At 41.0% G+C, this 25,255-nt stretch overlaps 1 protein-coding gene across 38 annotated transcripts in view; it reads left to right on the top strand.

Annotated features, from left to right (window-relative positions):
- The window catches only part of DST (dystonin), a 299,923-nt gene that overhangs the window by 221,192 nt on the left and 53,476 nt on the right, over positions 1-25,255 (top strand). For all 38 annotated transcript variants that reach the window (XM_060272496.1, XM_060272494.1, XM_060272495.1 and 35 more), the window contains 11 exons: positions 11,005-11,166; positions 12,016-12,186; positions 14,637-14,803; positions 15,220-15,379; positions 15,616-15,942; positions 16,195-16,279; positions 19,208-19,449; positions 20,165-20,371; positions 23,392-23,511; positions 23,655-23,762; positions 24,527-24,745. In XM_060272496.1, the coding sequence (XP_060128479.1) occupies positions 11,005-11,166; positions 12,016-12,186; positions 14,637-14,803; positions 15,220-15,379; positions 15,616-15,942; positions 16,195-16,279; positions 19,208-19,449; positions 20,165-20,371; positions 23,392-23,511; positions 23,655-23,762; positions 24,527-24,745 (1,968 nt within the window). The remainder of the gene's footprint in view (positions 1-11,004; positions 11,167-12,015; positions 12,187-14,636; positions 14,804-15,219; positions 15,380-15,615; positions 15,943-16,194; positions 16,280-19,207; positions 19,450-20,164; positions 20,372-23,391; positions 23,512-23,654; positions 23,763-24,526; positions 24,746-25,255) is intronic.

Raw genomic sequence — 25,255 nt, 5'->3', positions numbered from 1 at the left:
CTGCTATGCCTAGGACAATTCAAGAAAGCAGAATCATGCATATGCTATGGTAATACCGGTATATCAATAGAATCATGGAATTGTAGTCGGAAGGGACCACAAGAGTCATCTAGTCCAACCCCCTGCAATGCAGGAATTTTCCCCCAATGTGGGGCTTGAACCCACAACATGGTTGAAATATTATGCTGATATGCAGCAACGCCTCGGAGGCATCGAGACTGCGGCCCTGTCTTGCCTCGCCCTCGCCTGCCCTGCCACCCCCTCTCCCCTGCCCGACCCTCCCATCCTCTTGCTGCAGAGTTCCAGCTTCACAGCATCACCCAGAGGCACCCACAAATATGAGGTATCCCTCTCTCTATTATTCCTTCCATCCCTCCCTCTTCCATCCTTAATAAAATACTGGGGGGGGGCAGATAAGCCCCACATAGAAAGCCCATCAAAATGGGGGGGGGGTGACTCTTTCAAATACGGTATTTACCAGTAATTGGGGGGGGGGGAGAGGCACCTAGGCCTCTAGGATTTGGCTGCTATGCCTAGGAGTAGGACAATTCAAGAAAGCAGAATGATGCATATGCTATGGTAATATATCAATGGAATCATAGAATTGTAGTCGGAAGGGACCACAAGGGTCATCTAGTCCAACCCCCTGCAATGCAGGATTTTTCCCACAAGGTGGGGCTTGAACCCACAACATGGTTGAAATATTATGCTGATATGCAGCAACGCCTCGGAGCCGTCGTGACTGCGGCCGTGCCTTGCCTTGCCCTCGCCCACCCTGTCACCCCCTCTTGCCTGCCCGACCCTCCCGTCCTCTCCAGCCAAGCAGGGTAGCCGCCGCCGTTGCCAGCCCCAGAAGCACAAGGTGGCCGCTGCCGCCGCTGCCGCCACCACGATGTCATCAGGCCAGCTGGCCCTGTAGCCCCGCCCACGTTCCCACTTTGTGGCCCCGCCCCTGAATGATCATGGCTTGCCCCCCCCTAGTTTTGATCCTGGCTACGCCCTTGAACCACTTTGAGGTTTTATTATAATCAACAGTATATAAATGTTGTGAAATAAACAAACGAATATACATGATGTGCAAAGCAGACCACTAAGTAATAGTAAAGTAAAAAAGTTCAAGTGGTAGTCCCAAGCTCATTGGAGGAAGGGAATAGCAAATTGGAATTGCGACTAGTGACTCTGCTTCGAAATCATTGCCAAGAACGGTGTCCATAGGCATATATTTTTACAATTAACAGTAGTCCGTCCATTTTTAACGAGTATTGCTTTTAGGTAGCTGAGAAGAAGATTGTCTGATTTTGTAGTTCTTATATCTTATCTATTGGTATTTACATAAAGAAAAGAGGATTTTGTTTTGTATTCACAAATCCTACCCAGGAACAAATCTTCCAGTGTTTCAAATCAAAGCTCCATTTTCAGTTACTTACAGTAGCAGGCATATTGTATTTCATGGTGTTTCTCTTTCATTCTCTCACTTTCATTCAGTTTTATTGCAGACCTTTGTGCTTTAAAGAAAGTATGCATTGAATGAACGTGGGCAAAAGAAAAATTCAGCAGATGAACTTGCTTTACTTGGGTTACACCATGCCCATTTCCTCACAAAGAGCCAACCAGCTAAGATGATCCTGAAGAACAAAAGCCCTAGTTTAGTTTGTATTTTGCTGAACATTTTAATGAGCTACTTCATTCTAGGGTGGGGTTGTGGGGAAGCAGCGTTCAATCTCTCTGCCACGTAATTACAATCCTTGAAATGTCTGCAAAATATTTCAGCAATAAACCCGCCACACTCTTTATTTATTCTTTTATTTATTAAAGCACATGGAATTTATGTCACTTTCTATCACTGAATGGCTCATTAAATCCCCTCCCCCATTTAGACCATTACTAGATGCGGTTGCTTTAAAGGGTCGTTTCAGTATATTTCCAGTGTTCAGATATATGTCAAGAGGTGCCTTCTAATTCTGCTTCATAGGAGATCTGGGCCTGGATGAATATTCCAGTTGATGAGCTTGAACTAATATTTAAATTGGTTTAGGTCGGTGTCGTAGATGGTGGCCTCTTACCTTGTTGATTGAATCAGTGCAAATGTGTTAACTCTTCCCTGAAGTGTGTGGTTTCTTTTCACAGGCGCTTTCAAAAGGAAAATTATATTTTGTCGCTGCACCAACTTCAATATTTGCATCTGTTTTGCAGCTTAAATATAAAATGAAAAAAAGAATAATAGTTTATTATCACTCCATTAAAGAAAAAACTTGACATACAGTACATCTGGGGTGGCTACCTGCATACAGACCTTATCCTTTGTCCAGAGCCCTCTGTATATTCTAATGCTCACATGGAGCTCCTTTACAGATGATCTTCCTCATTCATTTGAATGGAAGAAGTAGCTGCGTGTGTCATATTCAGTTCGGGTGCTGCCTTGGACATGTGCAGTGCCTGTTCAACGAATCCATGCTCAGCTGACTATAAATACATTCTGGGTTGAGAGTGATAGACTTCCTTCAAATGAGGGTCTTAAGGTTCATTGTCATTCCAGTACTGACCCATTTTGCTGCTTGAAGCAGAGCCCAAATAGTGTCTCTTGCCCCCCCTCTAAGGCCACTGCTTTGAAAACACTTGCTGCACTTTATTTGGGAATATCCTTTGTGGCACACAATAATATTTACTTTTTGTGTATGGCAATGGACTGTCAGAAACTTCATTCCTGTCTTCGACTATCCCTTCTTATAGTGCTGACTTCCCAAAGGAGGGGATCTTTTTCTGCTGTAGTTTTTCTATATGGTTTGTTGTGACTGCGGCTTGTGGTATGAAACATTGTCTTTTTAGTGGGACATGATTGTTGTTAATAACGTGGGCATTTTTATATGTAGATATGCAGGTATAGAGGGACAGTGGGTGGCGCTGTGGGTTAAACCACAGAGCCCTAGGGCTTGCCGATCAGAAGGTTGAATCCCTCGACGGGGTGAGCTCCCATTGCTGGGTCCCAGCTCCTGCCAACCTAGCAGTTCGAAAGCACATCAGAGTGCAAGTAGAGAAATAGGTACTGCTACCGTGGGAAGGTAAACGGCGTTTCCATGCGCTGTTCTGGTTCGCCAGAAGCAACTTTGTCATGCTGGCCACATGACCTGGAAGCTGTACGCCAGCTCCCTTGGCCAATAACGCGAGATGAGCGCCGCAACCCTAGAGTCGGTCACGACTGGACCTAATGGTCAGGGGTCCCTTTACCTTTAAAGGGTCCCTTTAAAGGGTTACCTTTATGCTGGTATACATATGACAAATAAATTAAAAATCCACTAGCTTTTAGAAATGAGCTGCTCTGCTCTCCTTGCTCTGTATTATTTTTACTCTCTTTAGTGCTTTAGCTATTTATTTTCTTAAAAAATATAATATTCTTCCAGCTAAATAGATCCAGAAACAAATAAGTAAAACTACTCATACGGTACTATTACTCCAATATACGGTAGTGCGGTTTTTGGGACGCGGGTGGCGCTGTGGTCTAAACCACTGAGCCTTGGGCTTGCCGATCAAAAGGTCGGCAGTTTGAATCCCCGCAATGGGGTGAGCTCCCGTTGCTCAGTCCCAGCTCCTGCCAACCTAGCAGTTCAAAAGCACGCCAAAAAGTGCAAGTAGATTAATAGGTACCGCTCTGGCGGAAAGGTAAATGGTGTTTCCATGCGCTGCTCTGGTGTCGGTGTTCCATTGTGCCAGAAGCCGCTTAGTCATGCTGGCCACATGACCCAGAAAAACTGTCTGCAGAGCGGAGAAACACAAGCTCCCTTGGCCTGTAAAGCGAGATGACCGCCGTAACCCCAGAGTCATTCGCGAATGGACTTAACTGTCAGGGGTCCCTTTACCTTTACCTTAGTGCGGTTTTTAGGAGTACTGGGTGAAATTATTGAAAAGTTGCAGCACTTCTTTGCATGTTAGGATTTGCAGTTGTCTCTGAGAGCCAGGAAGTGTAAAAAAATATCAAGCAAATCCCTTTTCATTGGATTAACTGGATTGTGAATGAAGAATGCATTCTGTAGTCATTCACAGAGACCAATTTGCCGGCTAAATCCCTAATTATAGAATATAATTTACATGTGTTACAAATATAGAGCAAAGGATGCAACCCTATGGAGATTTTTCATGGAGCTTGCTCAGAAGTAAGATCTGGCTGTTAATTAAAATTGATTTATGGTGGAAAGTAATTCAATTTGATTGAATTCTTATTATACAGCTGGTTAGTTTAGTTTATAATGCTACATACCATTAAAGATGACCACCCACTATATTCAGATTCCTGTTAATCTGCATAATTTGTAAGTACTGGATTATTATTTTTGTTATGAAGCAGAATAAGTGCAGTTTGTCAGTGTTTTAGAAGGGTCCTGGATAGTCTGGTCCATATTGGCATGGTGTCAGGTTACCTGGTTAAGCAGTATGTACTAAATTTTTGACATTTTGAACTAATTAGCACCGGTTTTTCCATTCTGCTTGTGAGCCACCACCCACCCACCCTCCCTCTTTTCCTCCAGAATTACAGAGCACAGACTCCGATATGCAGGAGTGCTGCAGACACAGGAACTTGCTCCTTTTGTGCACCTCCCCCTGAAAAGGCTCGGCCTCGTTCAGAGACAAGACAAACAGTAAAAGTGAAAGATGGCTAAGTAAAGTCATGTGGGGCAGGAAGAGTAAGGGGGAAGAGCTAAGAGGTCAGGCACCTCCTAATGCTTGGTTGGAATAATACTCAGGGAACGAATGAGATAGGAGCAGATGTTGCCTAAAGAATAGCAAAGGGCGTTTCTTTTAAGCTCACTATTGGGAGGAGATGCCTGACAGACCATAAGAAACCAGGGAGAGCCGGGAAGCTTATCAGCTGCGCTGGGCAGGACATGTGAGCGTTTATTGTTGTGAGCTCTTTTTAATGCCTTCTTCGCTACAGCTGCACTTCAAGACGGAGATGAAAACAGTGACCACGCTCTTTTAGCCACCGTTTATGCAAAAAAAGAAGTAGTAGTCCTGCTGAATTTAAACAGAATGTGAATCTGCTGTGCCTTTGTGCCGGAGTGGAGGAAGAAACGCTCTAGTTTCCTGCTGTGCGGTTGCCTTAAAACAGGACAACAACTTTCAAGGAGTGTGTTCTGCGAGTGAAACTGGGGGGGAAGTTTCTTTTTCTACTAAATCTGTTCCGTTGCTTTTTTGTATTATTGTTATTATTTCATTGGTCTGGCTCCTCAGAAAACTTGTGTTTCCCATGGAACTTCTGAACGCCCCACAGAGAAGCTTTAAGGAAGCAAGGAATAAACTGCCTTTTGAATCGAGGTTATTTATAGCTGCTGCCAAAAAAGGGGGAAAGCTTCTTCTTTTATTATTATTATTATTACAACTCTGGATGTACCTTAGTTTTTCCTGAAGCCTTTCTCTGTGCCTTGGTCTCCACAGTCTACAGCTCTTCTGGTTTGTTTTTCTTCAAAAGCGTCCACAACATGGCTTATTTATAAAGGAGATGGAATTCTGCAAGCCATTTAAATGGATTACAGTTAATCTGTCACCTCCTGAATATAGCGTGCTGCCTGCTATAATGCTGATTCATTTTGAAGACTTAATCTGGAGATTTAAGACACACATTTTGACCTAAAAATTGAAATGGAATGCTATGTCGGAAGTTCTGAGTCTTTTGAGCCACTTAAAGATTTTCCTGGGGTTTGGGGGGGTTTGTACATTTTGTTGGTGTCTTTGTGCATTGAGTTAGTATTTTAAAATATTAAAAGGTGTGGGTTGTTTTTTGTTTCCCCTCTCCCACCCCCCTTCAGCTCAAGCACTTTATATTTTAGGGGCAGGGGGAGAAATGTTTTAAATCACAGCCAGGTAAACTTACACAGATGCACTGATTACGACCTTAACCGCCTCATAAATTATTTCCTGTGTTTTAGTATGTAAGCATCTTTCTGCTGAGGGCAAGTTTACTGTACTTTTTTTTATAAAAAAACTGCTTTTCTATTATTTTATTTTATTTTTACTTTATGTGTGTTGCGTGTCTCCAATAAGGTAGCCTAGCAGCAGTGCTAGATCTATTAATTCCTGCAAAAATGGGGAAGCCGCTGAGCAGGCCAGACTGTTTACGCCAGAATCCTCCTTGTGTAGGAAAAGGTGATGAAGAAGAAGAAGATATAAATATTGAGGACTGTTATGTTCCCCAGAGGTCAATCTATGACACTGTGCGGCTGAATGAGCAGATTGACTCAGGTTCTAAAGGCAGCCTCTCCTCCAGGCATTTCTCAGATCGGACTTTGCCGTATAGTCATAGAACACTGGACCTTAGCACATTGTGCTCCAATGGTGCCCTCTCCTCCTCTAGTGTGTTTGAACTCAGAGGACAGGAAGCCAATAAGCTAGATGAAAAAATGATCTTTGATGCCCTTAAGCTGAACAGTGACATCATTCGAACAGCTGGCTTGCCCAAAGCAAAGTATCACACAGAAAAGAAAGAACACAGGAGATCCTGGAGGATGCTTGTCCCACCAAATTTTGCAGACTATGCAAATAAAAGTGAGTGCTCACTTGCTGGGACTGTTGATGTGTCTGGCTTAGCAGCAACAGGCCAGGTCAAATGTGGGACTAGTTCTCTAACTTCCGAAGAAGATGACTCTGGTCTGTGCAGTCCTCCAGCAGAAAGAGAAGAAAAACAAGATGTGCTAGAAGGGGAACAAACTCAATTTAGGAGCATATCTTCCATAGATGATAATCAGTTTGTAGGTAAATTTGGATCATTTTCTCCTACCGTTTCTAGTAGTGAACATCAAATTTCATTGCTTACCTCCAGAAGTGCCCCTACCAGTGGACACTGTCAAGTAAAATTGCAGAATGCTTCACATATAGAGCAAGAATCTTTATGGACCTATGAGGGCAACCAAGAGGAAGGAGATGGACATTGCAGTCCACTGACATATTTGAAAGAAGACCTCTTAGCACATCCCAAATGGCTCCAGGATGGTGAGAGGGAACATGATTTCACTTTAGACAAAGAGGAAGTGAGGAACAGCGCTGAAGTTAATGAGCCATTAGACACCCAAGACAGGATGATTGAAAAAGACCTCCTGGATTTTGCAACTCAGGATATAGATATTTATGATGATGATGATGATGCAGCTTTACATGCTAGTGATATGGACTTAGTAAAATATGTGATTTTGCATGAAACTGAGGAAAGTAATATGGCCCATGCAAGTGCAATAGAGTTGTCCTGTCAGGCTTTAGAGACTAATAATACCACATGCTGTCAAAAAGCAAATCCAATCAGCGCTGAATTCAGCTTTTGGACTACAGGCATGCAGATAGAACAAACCTTGGATACAGTGTGCAATGGCATGTTGTCTAATAAGGTAATTCCAAACTTAACTGCATTCTTTTCATGCTGCAGGGTGGGTTTTTTTTAATAAAAAAAATTTCTTCTGTAATTGCATCATGAATGCTTATGTTTAGATTTTGCTAATCTACCCAAAGAGTTCCTTTAGAAGCATTTGCCCAACAAGTTATTAGAAGGCAGAAATTGGCGAGATGGTCACTTCAGTAAATTGATTAAGGGCAGCTTGTGACAGGGTTGATTGCTTCCAGCTGTTTGGTTGCATGGCTATTTATTGTCCAGATGGTGCCTGTTACCCTTTTATTTGGAATGCTTCCACTAGGCATTGATGTTCAGCACCCCCTCCTCCCCTCCCCTCCCCTCAAAATATGTTTCAAGCAGCCAATGCCATTCAAGGGCAGATAGGCCTTCCCTATTCAGATTTAACCAGATTTCAGCTGCAGCCATATACTGTACACACTTTCATGGGAGTAAGGCCCATTAAACCCAATGGGCATGCTTCTTCTGAGTTGACACGTGTAGGATCGCACTGTTCATCATAAAGGTATACACAACGATGCTCAGATTGCTGCGGTTTCCAAAGTAGACAGATTAAAGGCTTGTTGCACGTACTGAAATTGTTTCCTTGCATCTTCATGCCAAAAAGTAGTCCTAAAGTTGCAGGGGATTTTTTTTTACAAGAGATCTTGTAACATTTACTGAGCGGTGAATGAAGTAAGGAAGTAGAAAACAGCTTTGTAATAAGCATGGGGAGCTTGTGAAGTCTTTAATTTTGTTCTTTTTGTTTTTGGTCACTGATCTGGTTGTGCCCTGAGTTATTTTAGGACTTGTTGCTAAGCTGTTCTGGCAAACTCCAGCCTCAATTCCTACTTTTGTGAGTGGGTACTGTGTGTATTTAAACAACAAATCAAGGTGAACGACTTGGTTTGGACTGTTAATGGAATTGTCTTAAAAAGATATGAACATCTGAAATAGAAGAAGAGAGATGAGTTGAAAGGACTACATTGCTAGTTCCATGGGCCTAAACTGGAGCAGGACTTGTGTTTCTCACACAGCAACCTCAAACTTAGGAAGCTGTTTTTGAAAGAGAGGAGAATATCAAAAGTAGTTTCTGGAACCTGGGGTGTGTACATATGCCTGCCTGTTCGATTGCCAGTCAAAGATACTACTGAGCTAACACTTGGGCATGTGTAAATTAGCTTTTGCATACCAGCCCTTGTTTATTTTTCTAAACTAAAGAGAACTTGCCCATCTTATATATTATTTTGTGGGAAAGGTAAGACCTGTTTGCTGTTTTCAACTACTTTGTTCCTCAGAACTCTGCTTTATAATGCTCCCCCCTTTAACAAATCCCACAATGTCCTGCAAATAGGTACTGCTATTGAGCGCAGCAAAATACTGTAGCATTATACTAGTAAATAAGGCTTGCAAACTTCAAGTGTATGTGTATATGTGTGTGTGTGTGTGTGTGTGTGTGTGTGTGTTTGTTTGTTTGTTTGTTCCTGGTTGCTACTATGTAACACACCATCGTGTCTGAGGATTATTGCATGTAGACTCAAACGTGTGTGAGCTGTCCATGTTCAGACTTAAGTTCCTCGCTGCCCCTGCGAAACCCCCTTCTCCCAGTTATTAGTGTGGATTCAAGGCCTTGAGGAGAGATGGGCCACACACTGTCCTGTGTGTCAAATGTGCTTGCTGTGTGTTGAAGTGCTGGCTGCTGTTATGATGTAAACTTAGGTGTGAACATGTACTGTTTGCATACTATCCTAGAAAATCTGGGTTTCTTACACTATGTACACACCAAGTTTCTGCTTTCCTACTAGTGTCGTGCTTGACCATTTTGGTGTACAGTTTATCCTGCCTTGGGGAGGCTTCTTATCATTTTTGTTTTCAATTATGTGAGCATAAAAATTACTTAGGGCTGATATTGAGGAACATTAACTGTAAACATGCTTTCTTTTCAGACTGTTGTAGGATTTTGGGTGTCCTGAGCTACTAGAGTGTCTAGCCTCATAGGTTCTGAGGAATAACTTTAGCCATACTGAGGTACACTTGTAGTATCCCCCTAACATTGCTTGTATTAAGGGAACGATGTTCGTAGTGGCAGCTGAAATATATATTCAGGATGTGAGCCATGTTTGCTAGTAACACTATAATAATAAAGCTTAGAACAGTATTGCAGTACCATGTCTTCACAATATTTTACTGACTATAGTGAAATTACTGCCGAAGGACAGTGTCTGTAGTAGTAGAAGAAAAAGAAAAAGATTGTTTTTTTTGGGGGGGGAGGGGAGGGACTACTTCAAAGTTAAGAAGCTTTAAGACCAAAGTTTGTATGGGTTCATAACACCACCAACAGCATTTGATGCCTGTGGAATATTTTCTGTCACTAGCCTTTGCAAGTCCTCAAATGAACATCACTTAGGTTGGTGGGTTGAGTTATCCTGCATTATGATGTCATTGTGTGAAGCGTGCTTGAATTTCTTGCCAATGAGGACCACCTGGGAAATAAAGGGACACGGTCCCCGTTTTCCCCCATTATCTTCTAAAACAATATAGCCATTACTAGTCTTATCTAGAAAGTGAATGCTGGTGTAGTTCCTTAGTCACATGATCAGCTCATTCTCCCAGGCCATTCCTGAGGTCCAGGCTCACCATGCTATAGTGGCCCCCAAATCGTTGGATAGCGATTGCATTTCTCCACTGTGCAGTTAGGACTGGGGCAGGTCCCTTCCTGCATGTGCCCAGCATCTCATTGCTTACTTAGTCTGTAGGAGCCACACTGTCCAACACCAGCTCCTCCCATTAGAACTAAGAGCACTGCATCATCTTTAAATGGCTATGCAAATCATTATGCACCACAGAAACATGCTGGGCATATTCAGATGATTGATTAATTTCCTCACCAAACTTTAAGCATTTCCCTTGTCCACCATTACTACTCATACAGTGGTGCCTCGCTAGACGAATTTAATTCATTCCACGGGTCTTTTCTTATAATGAAAAATTCGTCTAGCGAATCCCATAGGAATGCATTGAATTTTTTTTTTGAATTTTTTTTTTTTGCCCATAGGAATGCATTAATTGAATTTCAATGCAATTCCTATGGGAAACCGCGATTCGCTAGACGAATTTTTCATAAAACAAATTTGTCTAGCGAGGCAACCTCTGCTAGAAAAAACCTTTCGTTAAGCGGAACTTTTGTTAAGCAGGGCATTTGTTAAGCGAGGCACCACTGTACTTTCAAACTCTATTGTGAACAGATATCTGAACAATTACTATCCACAATATGTAATCCTCTTCAGTTTGACATAGGTGTCTACAACGTTGCTTTAAATATTGTTTGAGCATCTATATTAGGAAGATTCAGTATGGAGCACTATGTTTGTCTCTTCCTTTTAAATACAGTGTTTGTTGTTTTATGTAATAGCAGTTTTTTTAATTCCTGTTTGGGTTAATGTGTATATAATTTACTCTGAGTTGTTTTGTGTTTACACATTAAGAGCAATACTGTCTTTTAACACTATGTTCACGACATGCTGTGTGATTTTACTACTGATATCTGCTCTGGTCGCTACTTATGCTCAGCATGTTCCAGACTTAATAATCTAAATGTGCCTTTGCCTTTCTTTATTTTTTTCCCTTTTGATCTGAAGGTGTTCGAGAAGGAAAAGATTGAACCACTGCAGGTTAAGCAACAGGAGGTAAATTGGTTGGGTCAAGGCCTTATTCAGAGTGCTGCTAAAAATGCTAGTACTGATAACCTTGAGCGTGATCTTGAGGATGTTAACACAAGATGGAAAACTCTCAACAAAAAGGTACATTACTTGTATTTGCACTGTAGTTTAGTTTGCTGCTGTTTTTGTTTTGCTCTTATTTCTGATTTTCACTACAAAGTAATACTACACATTATTGTAGTAGACTGCATAACAAAATGCACAAAATCCCCAGTCCAGAACTCAATGTGTGCTCTGGTGCTCATGTAGAGCTCCTACAGAAGCCGACTACCCTTTGTCACATGGGTACCATGTCATTTTAATGTCCATGGAAAAAAACCTGTAGGAAGTCAAAAGCCTAAAGGAAATAGAGGATTACAAAACATAATTCATGCTGCTTTCTGTGTCATGCTGATTGAAGCAAAATGCCTACTCAGCTGTCTTCAGCCCTGTTTAGGGAAGTTTTTAATGACTGATGTTGTAATCTATTTTTAATCTTTTAAAAATACAGCCCAGAGTGGCTGAGGAAACCCAGCCAGATGGGCGGGGTATAAATAATAAATTATTGTTTGTTTATTATATTATATTACTGGTATATTAATGCCCAAATAAAGATGCATGCATTGAAGAGGCACATGAAGTACTTAGGCTTCCCAGGGGATTATCCCTAGGCAGGTCTACCTCACACTTTGTGCACCTATGGCCTACTGGTACAAAATGTTGTATTGCTCATATCTGTATTAAGACAATTTTAAATATTTTCCGAAGTGCACAGAATGTCACTCAAGTCAATGGAGAGCTTCATAGTTTAGGAGCTGCTAGCCTTAAATTGTTCCTCCTCCTTCTCACATTTCTTATTTTCCCTAGGGGGTGTTTGATTGACTGGAAAGACAGTAAGAGGTATTTGTGGGAAGAGGATAATATTTACAATGTTTTTTTCTTTTTTGTTAGGTTGCTCAAAGAGCAGCCCAGTTGCAAGAGGCACTGCTCCACTGTGGGAGGTTTCAAGATGCTGTCGAATCTATCCTTAGTTGGCTTATTGACACAGAAGACCTTGTGGCTAATCAGAAGCCTCCATCTGCTGAGTTCAAAGTTGTGAAGGCCCAAATACAGGAACAGAAAGTGAGTGGAAGTTATTTATCTATCTTTAGATTAATTAGATTTTCCCTGTCACCTGCTCAGTGGGGTATTTTAAACTGTTTTTAAAGCTGTGTTATAATATTGTAACCCACCCAGGGCCTTAGGATAAATGGTGGGTAATTAATAACAGTAATAACATGTGGCGGCCTGGATAACAGTGTGGCTGAGTGTGTATTAAACGTGCACTATAAGAGGGACAGTTGCAAAAGAACCTGAAAAAAATACCTTTCCATAGTCTCTGTGATCCCATCACTTAGGAGGGTTGTCATGGATGCTCATGTGGGGAATGTGTATGGTTTTTTTCAGGGGAAGGGCAAATTTTCTCAACCCAATCTCTGAAATTCTCTCTAAAGCTTTGCCCTTTCCTACTTTCATTCTCCACTCATCTTAACAGAGGCACCCAGACTGTAGCATATTAGTGGGACAGGATCTGTTAGTCCTGCCTTTTAGCTGTATGCCTCGGATTCAGCGGTAGGCAGTGGGTTTTCCTGGGGGGAAGTGGCTAGGCAAGCGGAAGTGTGGGTGAGCCCTAAGTTGCTTTGGTTCATTCAATGAGAGAAGTGACCAATAAATATAACAAATAGTTGGTATGTAAATTTATATCCAGTTCTTCTTTCACCATGGAACTCAGTGGAGTTCCCAGGCAGTCTCCTATCCAGGCATTGATTGCATCTTTTGTCTGGGGAAATGTGGTTTTCTTCACTTCTTTGGGAAATGTGGGGAACTGGTGCAGACTGGGGGGGGGGGTGTGGCGGCAGGGGCCGTGTATCACAGAGTAAACAATCATTTCATTGGACCAGTTTTCTGCATATATTGCAAGGAAAACTCTGGAATATTTGTGCTGGGTCTTGGCATCATTTCATGCACATGTACATTTCACTGGATAAAAAAAAAATTATTTCCAGGATCAAAAACAATCTGATGTTTGAAAAGACATCACTGATATTGTGAAAGGGGGCAGGAGGAAGGAGAACATCGTAGAGCTACTCCCTTAGGTTGAAATAAAGTTCAAAATTTTGTCAGGGCTTCAATCCCCCTTCATCATTTTGACAACCCTCCACCCCACCCCTTCTCAGCTAATCTCTTTTTCCCATATATGCCATTCAGTGTGGACATATACGAGTTGCCTATACAAATGGGTTAGTAAGGAATGAAATATGTGCCTGGTGTCACCTTCTGCTCCACCCCTTACTTCCTGATTTTCGTCTCTAGAGTTTTGTAGAATCTGTTTTGGGGGTAACATCTTGATGTGCCTGTATCTTCAGTTAATAATGTCAAACACCCCTGCTTCAGATTTTTCAACAATTGTTTGTAACACTGTTGCTGATGGAGAGTTAGACCCTCCCTTAAAAGGCGGCGGGGGGGGGGGAAGAAGGTTCATATTAAATACTGAATTGGCAGTTGTGGAGTAAATACAGCACATCAAACTCTGTAACCAGATCCATAATTACTTTCCTGTTCAAAATAAATACATGAACAAGGAAAGAGCAAGTCACAGCATGCACAGCATCAGAGAGAAGTTGTGCTCTCTGAGCAGTCTTAACAAAAGGCAGTAGGAGAGAGGAGGGGGGATTTTTGGCTGAAACATAGAAGGCAACCCTCAGGGAAGATCACTGCATGATGCTTAGTGAATCAAGTCCTCAGGCTGTCTGGCCAAAGTGAGTATCCAAAGTTGCAGCTGCGCGCAACATAATCCTCTCCGAAATGATCATATGTTTGTACTGAAAATTTGGGACACAATCCAGAGAAAGTTATAACATGTTTGATTCCCCATTAAAATAATTTGGTCTTAGGCGCATCATTAAGCCCTGAATTGTGTTCATCTTATTGTATGTGGCCACAAGTGTTCTGAAAGGTGAGCACTAAATAAATAGGCAGATATTTCTCTGGATTTCACTGGATAGTTGCAAACATCACCAGCGTATTGAAAAGATGGGGAGAGTTCTTATGTGGAGCAGAAAATTTCCTTTGCTTTCTTTTTCCAAAATGGAAAATCTTCCCCAAAAGTTCCCAGCACTGTCATGTGTTATCCCACTGTGATTCCCCCCTCCCCCCCCCGGCACATGTCAACATCATACCTCATATAAGGCTTGTATATCTGTAGCCCTTCCAGAGCTTCCAGGATAGCATTGAAAAGAAATCTGAATGAAAACATTTGGAAGGATGCTAGTAGACCTTTACAACCGATGCTAAGATTGGTACAGTTTGCTCACTCTCATAATGAAATTACTTATTTATGCAATTTATGGCACTTGCATTGTAATACTGCTGGCACCCTCACAATTTCCTGCCATCTCAGAAAGTTCTTCCCTTAAGCCTGCCTCTTTTTGCCGGTAAACAAGACCTTGAAGAATCTGCCTCTTAATCTTTTTACAGCCTTGTAGTGAACAGTCATTTCCTGGCAATTTGATTTTTGATTGTTTTGTCTCCAGCTTCTCCAGAGATTGCTGGATGACCGCAGACCCACTGTTGAACTAATCAAGCGTGAAGGGGAGAAAATTGCAGAGTCAGCAGAGCCCGCTGATAAAGAGAAGATCTTGAAACAGCTGAGCCTCCTGGATAGCAGATGGGATGCCCTGCTTGACAAAGCAGAAACAAGGTACCTGAAATGTTTGCAATTCACTTAGCAGTACAGTAGTATGTACTCCTTGATACAGCATTAGAAACTAATTTGGAGCTATAGCAACATTTTCATCCAGTTAATTGTAAGATTCACATTTGCATTTGAAGCTAAATGAGAAAATAGCTCTGAGTATATTCCAAGTTTTATTTTTAGAAATTTCAGTGAAATAATATGGGGAAATCAGTATCACATAATCACCCGTTCTTGTAGTAAAGTGGATGTCTCCCATAATCTTCCAATTATGGGAACTACTTTTGGGTGTAGTTCAGAGATTTTTGAACTAATACAGTCAACCTATTGAAGTAGTTCTTTCCAAGCTCTTTTTAAAAAACTTTTTAGTATTACATACATCCCTCATCCCACAAAATGTGCTTTGTTTTCACATATTGTAGGAATCGTCAGTTGGAAGGTATCTCAGCTGTAGCACAGCAATTCCATGAAACTTTAGAACCACTGGTTGAGTGGCTAACCATCACTGAAAAGAGGCTTTCAAATTCAGAACCCATTGGAACACAGGCTTCCAAACTACAACAGCAGATTTCTCAACATAAAGTAAGATCTTAATGTCCCTTTCATTGGGGCATTTTTTTTAATGGTTTGTAAATCAAAAGTGGATTATTCCCCCCAACACATTTTTTAATTACTTTGTTTATATGCTTCTTTTTACCATCAAAGTTACATTCTTTTGGCTGTTCTTGAGTTGTTTTCATATTTGGTTTTATGGTGTGTGTTTTTTTGTTTGCTTGTTTTTCTTTTCTTTTTCTCGCTACTTTGACAACTTCATTTAGGCCTTTGAGGAAGACATCGCCACTCGCAACAAAAATTTGCAGCAAGCTATTAATATTGGTCAGGCTTTAAAGGCATTGAGCTCCAAGGAAGATAAGGAAATGGTGCAGGAGAAACTATATTCTTCAGAAGCCCAATACACTGAGATTCGAGAGAAAAGTGGCAGTAGGGCTCAGCTTCTACAGCAAGCCTATTGCAATGCTCAAATTTTTGGAGAAGATGAAGTTGAATTGATGAATTGGCTGAATGAAGTTCATGAGAAACTGAGCAAACTGGCAGTCCAAGACTACAATACTGACTTGCTTGTGAAACAACAAACTGAAATGCTGGTATTTCCATTTATTTTCTGTTGATTTTATTTTACCATTTTTAGCACTATTTCGTATTACATCTCATATTTTATATTTTATTTTATAGTCATTTAATTGTGTATCCTATTCATTTATTTTTAAGCCTTTATCCTCCCCGCACCCCGCTCCAGTTCTCACTCTGAGAGAATAAGTGGCTGCTTATAGACTTTCAGCTTTATAGATTTTAAATTATGACTTCTCTAATGATAAAAGCATTCTAAAATGTTCTAGGCTCTCCAAGAAGAGATTCTCCTCAGAAAGCAAAATGTTGATCAGGCTATACAAAATGGTTTGGAGCTTCTCAAACAAACAACAGGTAAGAAAGCCATAAGGAAATTAATGATTTATGACAACAAAGACAAGTAAAGTAGAAACTTCTTGGGGCCCACTGACTCTTACTGGAACCTTTTTAAAGCTCATTAAAAAAAACCTTTTTGTTCATAAGTAATGGGATAACTTTAAAATCATGGGTGCAGTGTGTAATAAAGTTTTACAGTGTAATAGTATACCTGTCCACTCAGAGGTAAGCATGACTGAGCTCAGCAGAGCTTACTCCCAGGTAAGTATGTATGTGAAAAGAAAGCAGTAATGAGAGTTGGTGTAGCATAGTGGTTGAGAGCATGAGCTGGGAGTCCTCAGTTCAAATCTCACCACAGCCATGAACTTGTTGGGTGACAATAGGCAAACCATTAACTCAGCCTCAGCCTTCCTGCTATAATATTCTACTGGTCTACTGTGCAGAGCTATTGGGAAAATTTAGGGCTGATAGGAAATTTCTCAGAAGAGAATTTCCTAACAGATGTTTGAACAGTTGGAGAATTTCACTTTACTGCTGGGGAATATATGGTGAAGGTGAAAAGACCCTGATGTTGGGAAAGATGGAGGGCACAAGGAGAAGGGGACGACAGAGGACGAGATGGTTGGACAGTTTTCTCGAAGCTACGAATATGAGTCTGACCAAACTGTGGGAGGCAGTGGAAGACAGGAGTGCCTGGCGTGCTCTGGTCCATGGGGTCACGAAGAGTCGGACACGACTAAACGACTAAACAACTAAACAACAACAATGGTGAAATAGCCTTCACAGATTTCGCCCTCTGTAAATTTTGAGCACACACTGGATCCAGTTTTAATATTGTTGTGGGGAGCAATAGACTTGGCCCCTACTCTTCCCATTCTCCTCTCTTAGTCCATTGCTTCCTTGATCAGCCGGGAGGCCATGGGGTAAGGTGATGTCATGAGCCAGCACAAGTGGTTAGCTGCTACTGTTCTGGAGTGGAGTGTATTCAAATTCCCGGGGCAATGCTGCAGGTACTGACCCAGTGTTTCTTGGCATGAGCTCAGGGCTATGGCTAATGATCCTGCAGCGAAGGTAAGAGATGTTGTCCCATAGAACAGAAACTTCGATTTCGGAAATGGAGAGACAGTGAAAAAAATGCTACCAGCCTTTGACAGAGCATATTTTCCTGCTGAAAATAGGGATTACAAATCCCAGAATGCCTGACAGGAAACTAACTTTCCATGTGTTGTTTCTGTCAGGGAGAGGGAAGGCCTTATCCTTTATGGAAATAGCATATAGACCATGGCTTTGCCTCTGGAAATTATTTCTCTTAGAGTTCCCATTCCAGGTCTCATCATGAAATGTTGTTCTGCTAGGGACAAGACACCCAACTTTTTGGGAGTCTTAGGGTTCAGGGATTTGGAAATGAAGTACAGTGGAGGGTGGTAAAGAAGCATCTTAAAAGTTTTGAACTTAACACTAAAAGCGACTTGAGACTTTTTTTATAGTACAGTATTCAGTTGAAACTCTTGAAAAGTTTGGACACCTTTTAGAGCAAACGAGTATGATCACCCACCCCAAACTTGAATATGCATGGTCCTGGAAGAATTGGATTATAGTTTTAATAGTTCCTTATTTTATGACTTTTGAGTAGCACTTCAGCATTTTAAAGCAGTTTTGTAATGTGTGGTATCATGATGCATGTCCATTTGGATCTCAGCCAGTAGATGTAAAGAAGGATTAAATAGACTGCTTAAAGAGCTGTAAAGAAGAATGTTGTAGTAAATGTAAAAAAAAAGCTTTTTAAAAATGACTGAGCAATTAGTCTACCTATTGCTGTGAGAGAGGCTGCTTCCCCCCACAGTAGACCTAGTACTGTGGGAAAGTTGCATTCCAATTGCACACAGCATGTCTGGCTTGTAGACCAACATCTTCTAAATTTTCCAGTCTCTAACTCCATGAACTTTCCAAGATATACATAGTTTGGGGCTGGGAAGAAGGGAGAGAGGAGAGAAGGAGATGAATTACAGAATTAGAACTTGAATTGTTCACTGAAAGATAAACATATAGTATAACGAACAGTGCAGTTTCAATTCTGACTTTTACTCTCTGTATAACGGCAATTGCATGGACATAGCCACTCAAAGAGGAAAATGTTCTTAATTGTAATTAGCGCTGTCAGTTGATTCATTATCTGCCTTATTTTAATGGATTAATTACTTTACATACCACAAAATCTCAATGTTTGTGTAGTTTCATTTATATTGGAGAAAAGACATAGTTGTTTTTTTTTAATAAAAAAATTCCTTCCAGTGGCACCTAAGAGACCAACTAGGTTTATCATTGGTAGGAGCTTTCGTGTGCATGCACACTTCTTCAGATACCAAGATATAGTCAAATAATGCTGCCATGCGGTGTTGGAAGGAAAGGCAATCCATTTTCCTCCTTAGCTTGGAATGCTATCATGTTATTCCCATATTCAGAGAGACCGATTCTGAACTTCAGGCTACACCCTGAGCCATGAGTACTGAGCTCTGCCTACCATACTGCCTGACACCTACTCAGGAATCATTTTGGATCCCAGCTTGTGCTGATGACTTAATTGATGTGAGTCAGGGCATAGAACAGGGATAGGGAGTCCAGATGTTGTTGGAGTCCATCTTCCATCAGAGCCAGCCAATAATCATGCAAAGATGAGAGCTGTAGTCCAACAACATCTGGATGACCACAGGTTCCTCATCCCTGACCTAGAGAATCCTGATTTATTTTGGTGGAGCCCAATCTAAAATAAGATGGGTGGGGTGGGCTAAAGCTGCATGTGCACAGCGAAGCTTCCATGCTTAGAAGAAAAACTAGCTCTATCAGGATGAAATATTTGTTCTATTTTTCACCTGTGGACTTAAAACACTAAAAACATCCTGCTCGTTTTAGATGATTAGTGTGTTAAATACCCCTTTCGCATTGCAGGTGATGAAGTTGTCATAATTCAAGATAAATTGGAAGGCATTAAAACAAGGTACAAGGACATAACTAAGCTGAGTTCTGATGTGTCCAAGACTTTAGAACAGGCTCTACAGCTTTCCGGTCAGCTGCAGTCAGCTCATGAGAAACTCTGCACTTGGCTGGATAAAGTTGAGGTGGAATTACAGTTGTACGAAGCGCAGGTCCCCAAAGGTGAAGAGTTAAGTCAAGCACAAGAAAGACAAAAGGTGAGCGTAAAATACTGTGTTTGCTTGTGGGCAGCCTTCCGGGGGCCACATGCCAGTGGCAAAAGTGGGTGGAGCAACAGGCATGACACTTCCCTTTGTACAGCTACACAGAAGTTGGGACGTTTTTGCATATATTCACACCTCATGCACATCCCTTCACCCTTCCTCTGGCTAAGCAAGAAGCATTATCATATTTCGAGAATGCATTTCAGAGTAGGGGAGGGAGGTGGAGAGAGAGATATGGAGTATTGTTCTTTTGTACTATCACCTTTTATTAGTTTAGAGGCTTGTGTCAGCATCATGTGGGTAGGTCATATAGATGACATAGATAGATAGATAGGTGCATGTGCACAGCGAAGCTTCCATGCTTAGAAGAAAAACTAGCTCAATCAGGATGAAATATTTGGTCTATTTTTCACCTGTGAACACTAAAAACATCCTGGTCATGTTTGATGATTAGTGTGAGAGGTTAGGGGGTCCCAAGCATGATTGTAACAAAAGCAAAGGTAGTCGAGTTGAAAAGAGTGGTATTTATAGCTTTGGCTTGCAGCTGTAACATTTCAACTATGTACTCTTAAACTAAATAAAAAAACTGAAGATGGGAGAGGGAGAAGACCAAAAAAGCTCCATGGCTGGAACCTTTGAGCTGTGCAGATTTTGTTTCTGTGCCAATGTGTTATTTTTAATTTGTTTAACCTTAAATATTCTTTTTTAGGCACTGAAAAAAGAAGCAAAAGACAATAAATGCTTACTGGACACTCTTAACGAAGTCAGCAGTGCTTTGCTTGAACTGGTGCCATGGAGAGCAAGGGAAGGGATAGACAAAATGATCACAGAAGACAACGAACGGTACAGATTAGTGAACGACACTATAACTCAGAAAGTGGAAGAAATTGATGCTGCCATTTTCAGATCGCAGCAGGTAAAAATGACCATAAATCTCATTTCAGTCTATGCGTGATAGGAAAAATATATATGTATATTTGTCTATCTATTCTAGGAATACATCTGGGTGTATATCTGGGAATCCGTACCAAAAGAAAAGGCTGCTATTCATGTTATTGGCACATGAATGCTACGTCTTTGCAAGAACTAGGGCCAAACTTGAAAAGAGCTTGGTCATAGTTGTCAGACAGGAGTCCTAGACCAAAACAAATCCAGTCATTGTTGTAGCCATCTGTCTTCTAGTTGACACAGAAATTACAGATCAGTCTCATACTGAGAGGCATTACGAGTGGCATCATGCAGTGATCTCAGTGGGAATTTCAGTACAGAAAGAATTGTAAACTCAAACCCCGTAACTTATTATTTATGCTGCTATGTAGGTCATATATCAGCTTGTGTAAATGAATGGTTGAAGTAAAGATGTGTACAGTAGCCAGTGGATGCAGTTTTGCAGGAAATATAAACATTATTTGCAGTTGTGGGCAGCATTAAAATGGGCCTAATATGCACACCAGTGTTTTGTTTGAAGGTTTTCTTTTTGTTTTTTAGAGCTTCTAATTTGTTGGCCCTTTAATTTAGTATGACTCAGTTTATATGCCTCTCTTTCAAAACGGAATGTCCAGGCCAAAAGTACCTTCTCTGATTATAAATGTGAGATGACAGCAAATGTTTGTGGCTTGTTTCAAATAGATTAAACAGTGTGATAAAGAATTACTCATGAAAAACATGGAGAAACCTCAGCCCACGTAACTTGCTTTTCAGTCATGATTCATAATTAAAGAATAAGATATGGCAGCTTATCCATTAAATTTCACCTTCAGTTGGAAGTGACTCTGTCACCACAAATATGTAAATTACCAACTTTCTCAAGCAGCTTAATAGGATTATTTCTTGTTCAACCAGCATATGTTGAAAGCATCAGATATAATGAAGAATTTTGATGACCTCTAAAGGTTGCATATGCTCCCACCATCATGAGTGGGTCCAATAAAAGTTAGCCACCTTATCAGTTTCTCTACCTCTTTCTTTTAGGAACATGATTCACATTGAAACTTGTTGTGTATATTTATTTGTCTGTTTAAACTAGACCATTCAAGTATTGTGCTTCATGGGCATACCAATTGCTCTACAGTAGCCTTCTCCAACTTGGTGCCCTCAATATAATTTGGACTCTAGATCTCAGCAGCCCCAGCCAGTATGGCCAGTGATGGAAACTGTATTTCAAAGCATTTGGAAAGAACCAGGATGGGGAAGGCTCTCAAAGTTCTCCAAAGCTCTCAAGTTCAGTTGAGAACTGGTCTGGTGAGCCCAAGGGAAGAAACAAAGTTGAGGATGGAACATTTGGATGGATAACAGACCCTGCCCCATCTGCATGTTGAAGGGGAAGGTCTGAAATGAGGAGTCTGCTTTTTGTGTGTGTATAGGCTCTGCCTCTGTCTTAGAACCCTTTGTGATCAGAGTGCTAATCTAGGTTCATACAGTGGGCTCTCCCTTCTTTAGAACCTTCGCCCAGAGTGTGGAAGTCAGGGTACAGCCAGTAGTATTGTCATGGTGGGGGGAAGCTCAGTGGGCACGAAGTTGCTCTCTTCTTCCATGCATGTTCGGGAAATGATATTTGAAAGAAATCCACTAGTGGTCTCTGAAAGGATTAGATTTTCAGAGGAAAAAAATATGTGTATGCTGTATAGATACTCATGACTTGCATTCGCACAACTGGACTGTCAACTTCTACCAAGAAGCAATTCCTATTTTGCTGCCCATGGATTTTAATGCCATTGATCTAGCCTAAGTAAAAAATAATCTCTCTATTGAGGCAGGGAAATAATCTTAAAGATGGACAAGAGCAAGAGATGTTTAAAGAAAAGCAAGTATTTATATTACCTTTGATGTTTGTGAGAATTTTGACAGAGAATTCTGGTTCAAGTATAAAATATAATGTGGCTCTGACATTTCCTGCTTCCTCTTTGTAACACTTCTGAAATAAGCTGATTTTGATATACTCTTCAGTGTCACAGAGAACCCTAGAGTTTATTTAAAATAAAAATAAACTGTGTGGGTATAAGCTGCATTATATTCAATCACAGCAACGAGTCACCTAGCCTCACACTCGTAACTACTAGCACTGATTCCAGGATGCTGTGCTGCTGACCTGAAAGTCATTATTCTTCAACAAAATAACTTCAAAGGGAAACTTTAGCAAGCAGCTGCTGAACAAAAATTCATCAGCAAGCTTTGAAGCTACTTGTTTCAATTTCATGTATGGCGAAGTTTTTTTCTCCTATTACATTAAATTATCACAGCAAAGGGAGGAAAATTATATTGTTGCAAATTAGTGCTGTTGTAAATGATCACTGTGTTTCTTTCGTATATTTTTGAGCTTTGCACAGAAACATCACACTTGCCTTTCAAAGATATTTGGCTCACTGCTTACAATCTTTACCTTTCTTACTCGATATGTGTTTGACAAATGCCACTGAAGAATGTTGCACTGTTCTGCCTTGCCTTACCTGTCGCTTTAAGAATACCCAGTTTCTCTCATCCTCCATCATATCTCTAAGTGAAGACGCCACATCTCCTCTTCCAGGTCTAAATGCACAAACTGGAAAGCTTATGGTCTAGCAGGGATGTTAACAGGCACTATCTTGTTGCCATTGACACCTTGATCGCTTCATCCTCTATCCCCTCCCAAAGGTGTTGCAACACATGTTCTTAGCATTGCAGCTTAAAATACCCACCATTCTAGAACTGGCCCAGAGGCAGCTTCGCAACTGAGGGTTATACTGGCTTTGATATCCAAAATATAAACAGGTTCTCATAAACAGGACTTGGGGCTGTGTAAATGTAACCAGTGCAGTCTTACCACTGAGCTATGATCCCCAGCTCTCAATCTTATCAAATGTCTTTTCTTAAATATCTTTTCCATTTAAACCCTCTACCCATCCGGTTGAAGTTATTTTTTTATGAATTGTTAATTTATTTTTTCTGTGTTTTCTTTAGTTTGATCAAGCAGCCGGCACTGAGTTAGCCTGGGTTGAGGAGACTGAAATTAAACTGATGTCTCTGGGTGACATTAGGCTTGAACGTGACCAGACCATTGCTCAGCTACAAGTTCAAAAGGTGAACAAATGTGATTCCATCTGTAATGCAATAATTAATGACCATTACTTTTTCTGCCATGATTTAATTTTCAAACCATTATAGTGCAGGCTTTTGCTCTGTCCTCATATTCCTAATACCACAGTATTGTATTATGTAATTAGGCATTTACCATGGAGATTTTGAAACACAAGGATACAATAGAAGAGCTTGTTGCATCTGGGGATGAGATTATGAAGACATGCACGGAAGAGGACAAACAAACCATGAAGGTAATGGAGCATGATTTGCACTTGCTTACCAATAACTTTGAAAATCTGCATGCGTAAGTGATTCCCAAGCCATGTCGCTGGAGCCCACTAAGATGATGTAAGTGTGCCTTGAAAGCTGAAGCTGCCTCAAGTTGGCTGCATCATGCAGCGCATGGTTAAACTATGGAACTTGCTCCCACAGGAGGCAGTGATGGCCTCTAACTTGCATGGTTTTAAAAGATGATTAGACAAATTCATAGAGGATAAAGCTATCAATGGCTATTGGCCATAATGGCTATGCTCTGCACAGCTGGAGGCAGCAATGCTTCTGAATACCAGTTGCTGGAAACCAGAGGAGGGGGGAAGTGCTCTTGTGCTTGAATCTTGCATGCTGGTTTTCCACAGGTCATTGTGAGGACAGGATGGGGGACTAGATGGACCATTGGCCTGATCCAGCAGGTTCATCTTATGTTCTTAAAACGTACTTGAAATGTCTGTTGAAATTGAAAAAGGCCTTCAGTAGACTTTCGAAATTCAACAGGAAAGAGGGCCTCCTTGATATCAGCCAGGAGGGAGTTCCATAGAATTGGACCCAGAATGCTCAATCCACAACTCTTGGTGGATATGTCCCCCCCCCCAAAGCACCTGCCTACTTGTCCCTAAAGGACTAAAAGATTGCCCACCCTGTTATATAGCAAGAATAGCCACCTACCACAATGGTAATCTTGTAAAATGCCTCCAACCAAAATATAAATGCTGGTGTTTGTTGGTAATTTCTTTAATAGAAGAAGCTGGAAAACCTCTTGCAGAAGTATAATACACTCTGTCAAATGAACTCTAAGAGGAACCTGCAGCTCGAAAGAGCTCAGTCTCTCGCCAGTCAGTTCTGGGAGACTTATGAAGAGATTTGGCCATGGCTAACGGAAACAAAAACAGTAATATCACAGCTTCCAGCACCAGCCCTTGAATATGAAACTCTGAAGCAACAACAAGAAGAGCACCGGGTAAGTTTGCAGACGTCTTATAAAATGCTGTTAATTCCAAAGGTCAAAAGAAGTGCAGCCCTCTCTTTAGCATGTCACATTCACCAAACCAGCCCAATACTTATCAGGTTTTACATATTTTTTTACTCTCTCTGATTAAAAAACAACCACCCAAAATCCATTTTATTATGAAACAAAATTTTACTATTTTAATATAACCACAAGTTTGAGGTTATTCTCGAGGGAGAGCGGTCATTGTGAAAAGTGGATTAGTGAATTAGTGGCCTAACCCTGAACGAATTACAGTATTTATATTGTTTTTAAGGAATGAAAATGTTCAACAGTCTCCAAAATAGTTGGAATGCAAAGCAAGCTGTGGTGTCCCCTAAGAAAAAAACACCAAAAATCCACAGTTGGGAAACACCTTAATTTGGACTAGCCAAAATATCACAATCTTTTGAGTTCTACAGAACTCTTAATCAGTCAGCAAGTTATGCAAAGCAGAGGATAGGGGAGGGGGCAGGCAGCAAC

Source organism: Zootoca vivipara, chromosome 3 (assembly GCF_963506605.1).
Source record: "Zootoca vivipara chromosome 3, rZooViv1.1, whole genome shotgun sequence".
Taxonomy (NCBI): domain Eukaryota; kingdom Metazoa; phylum Chordata; class Lepidosauria; order Squamata; family Lacertidae; genus Zootoca; species Zootoca vivipara.
This window is presented reverse-complemented; position numbering and strand designations above follow the sequence as displayed.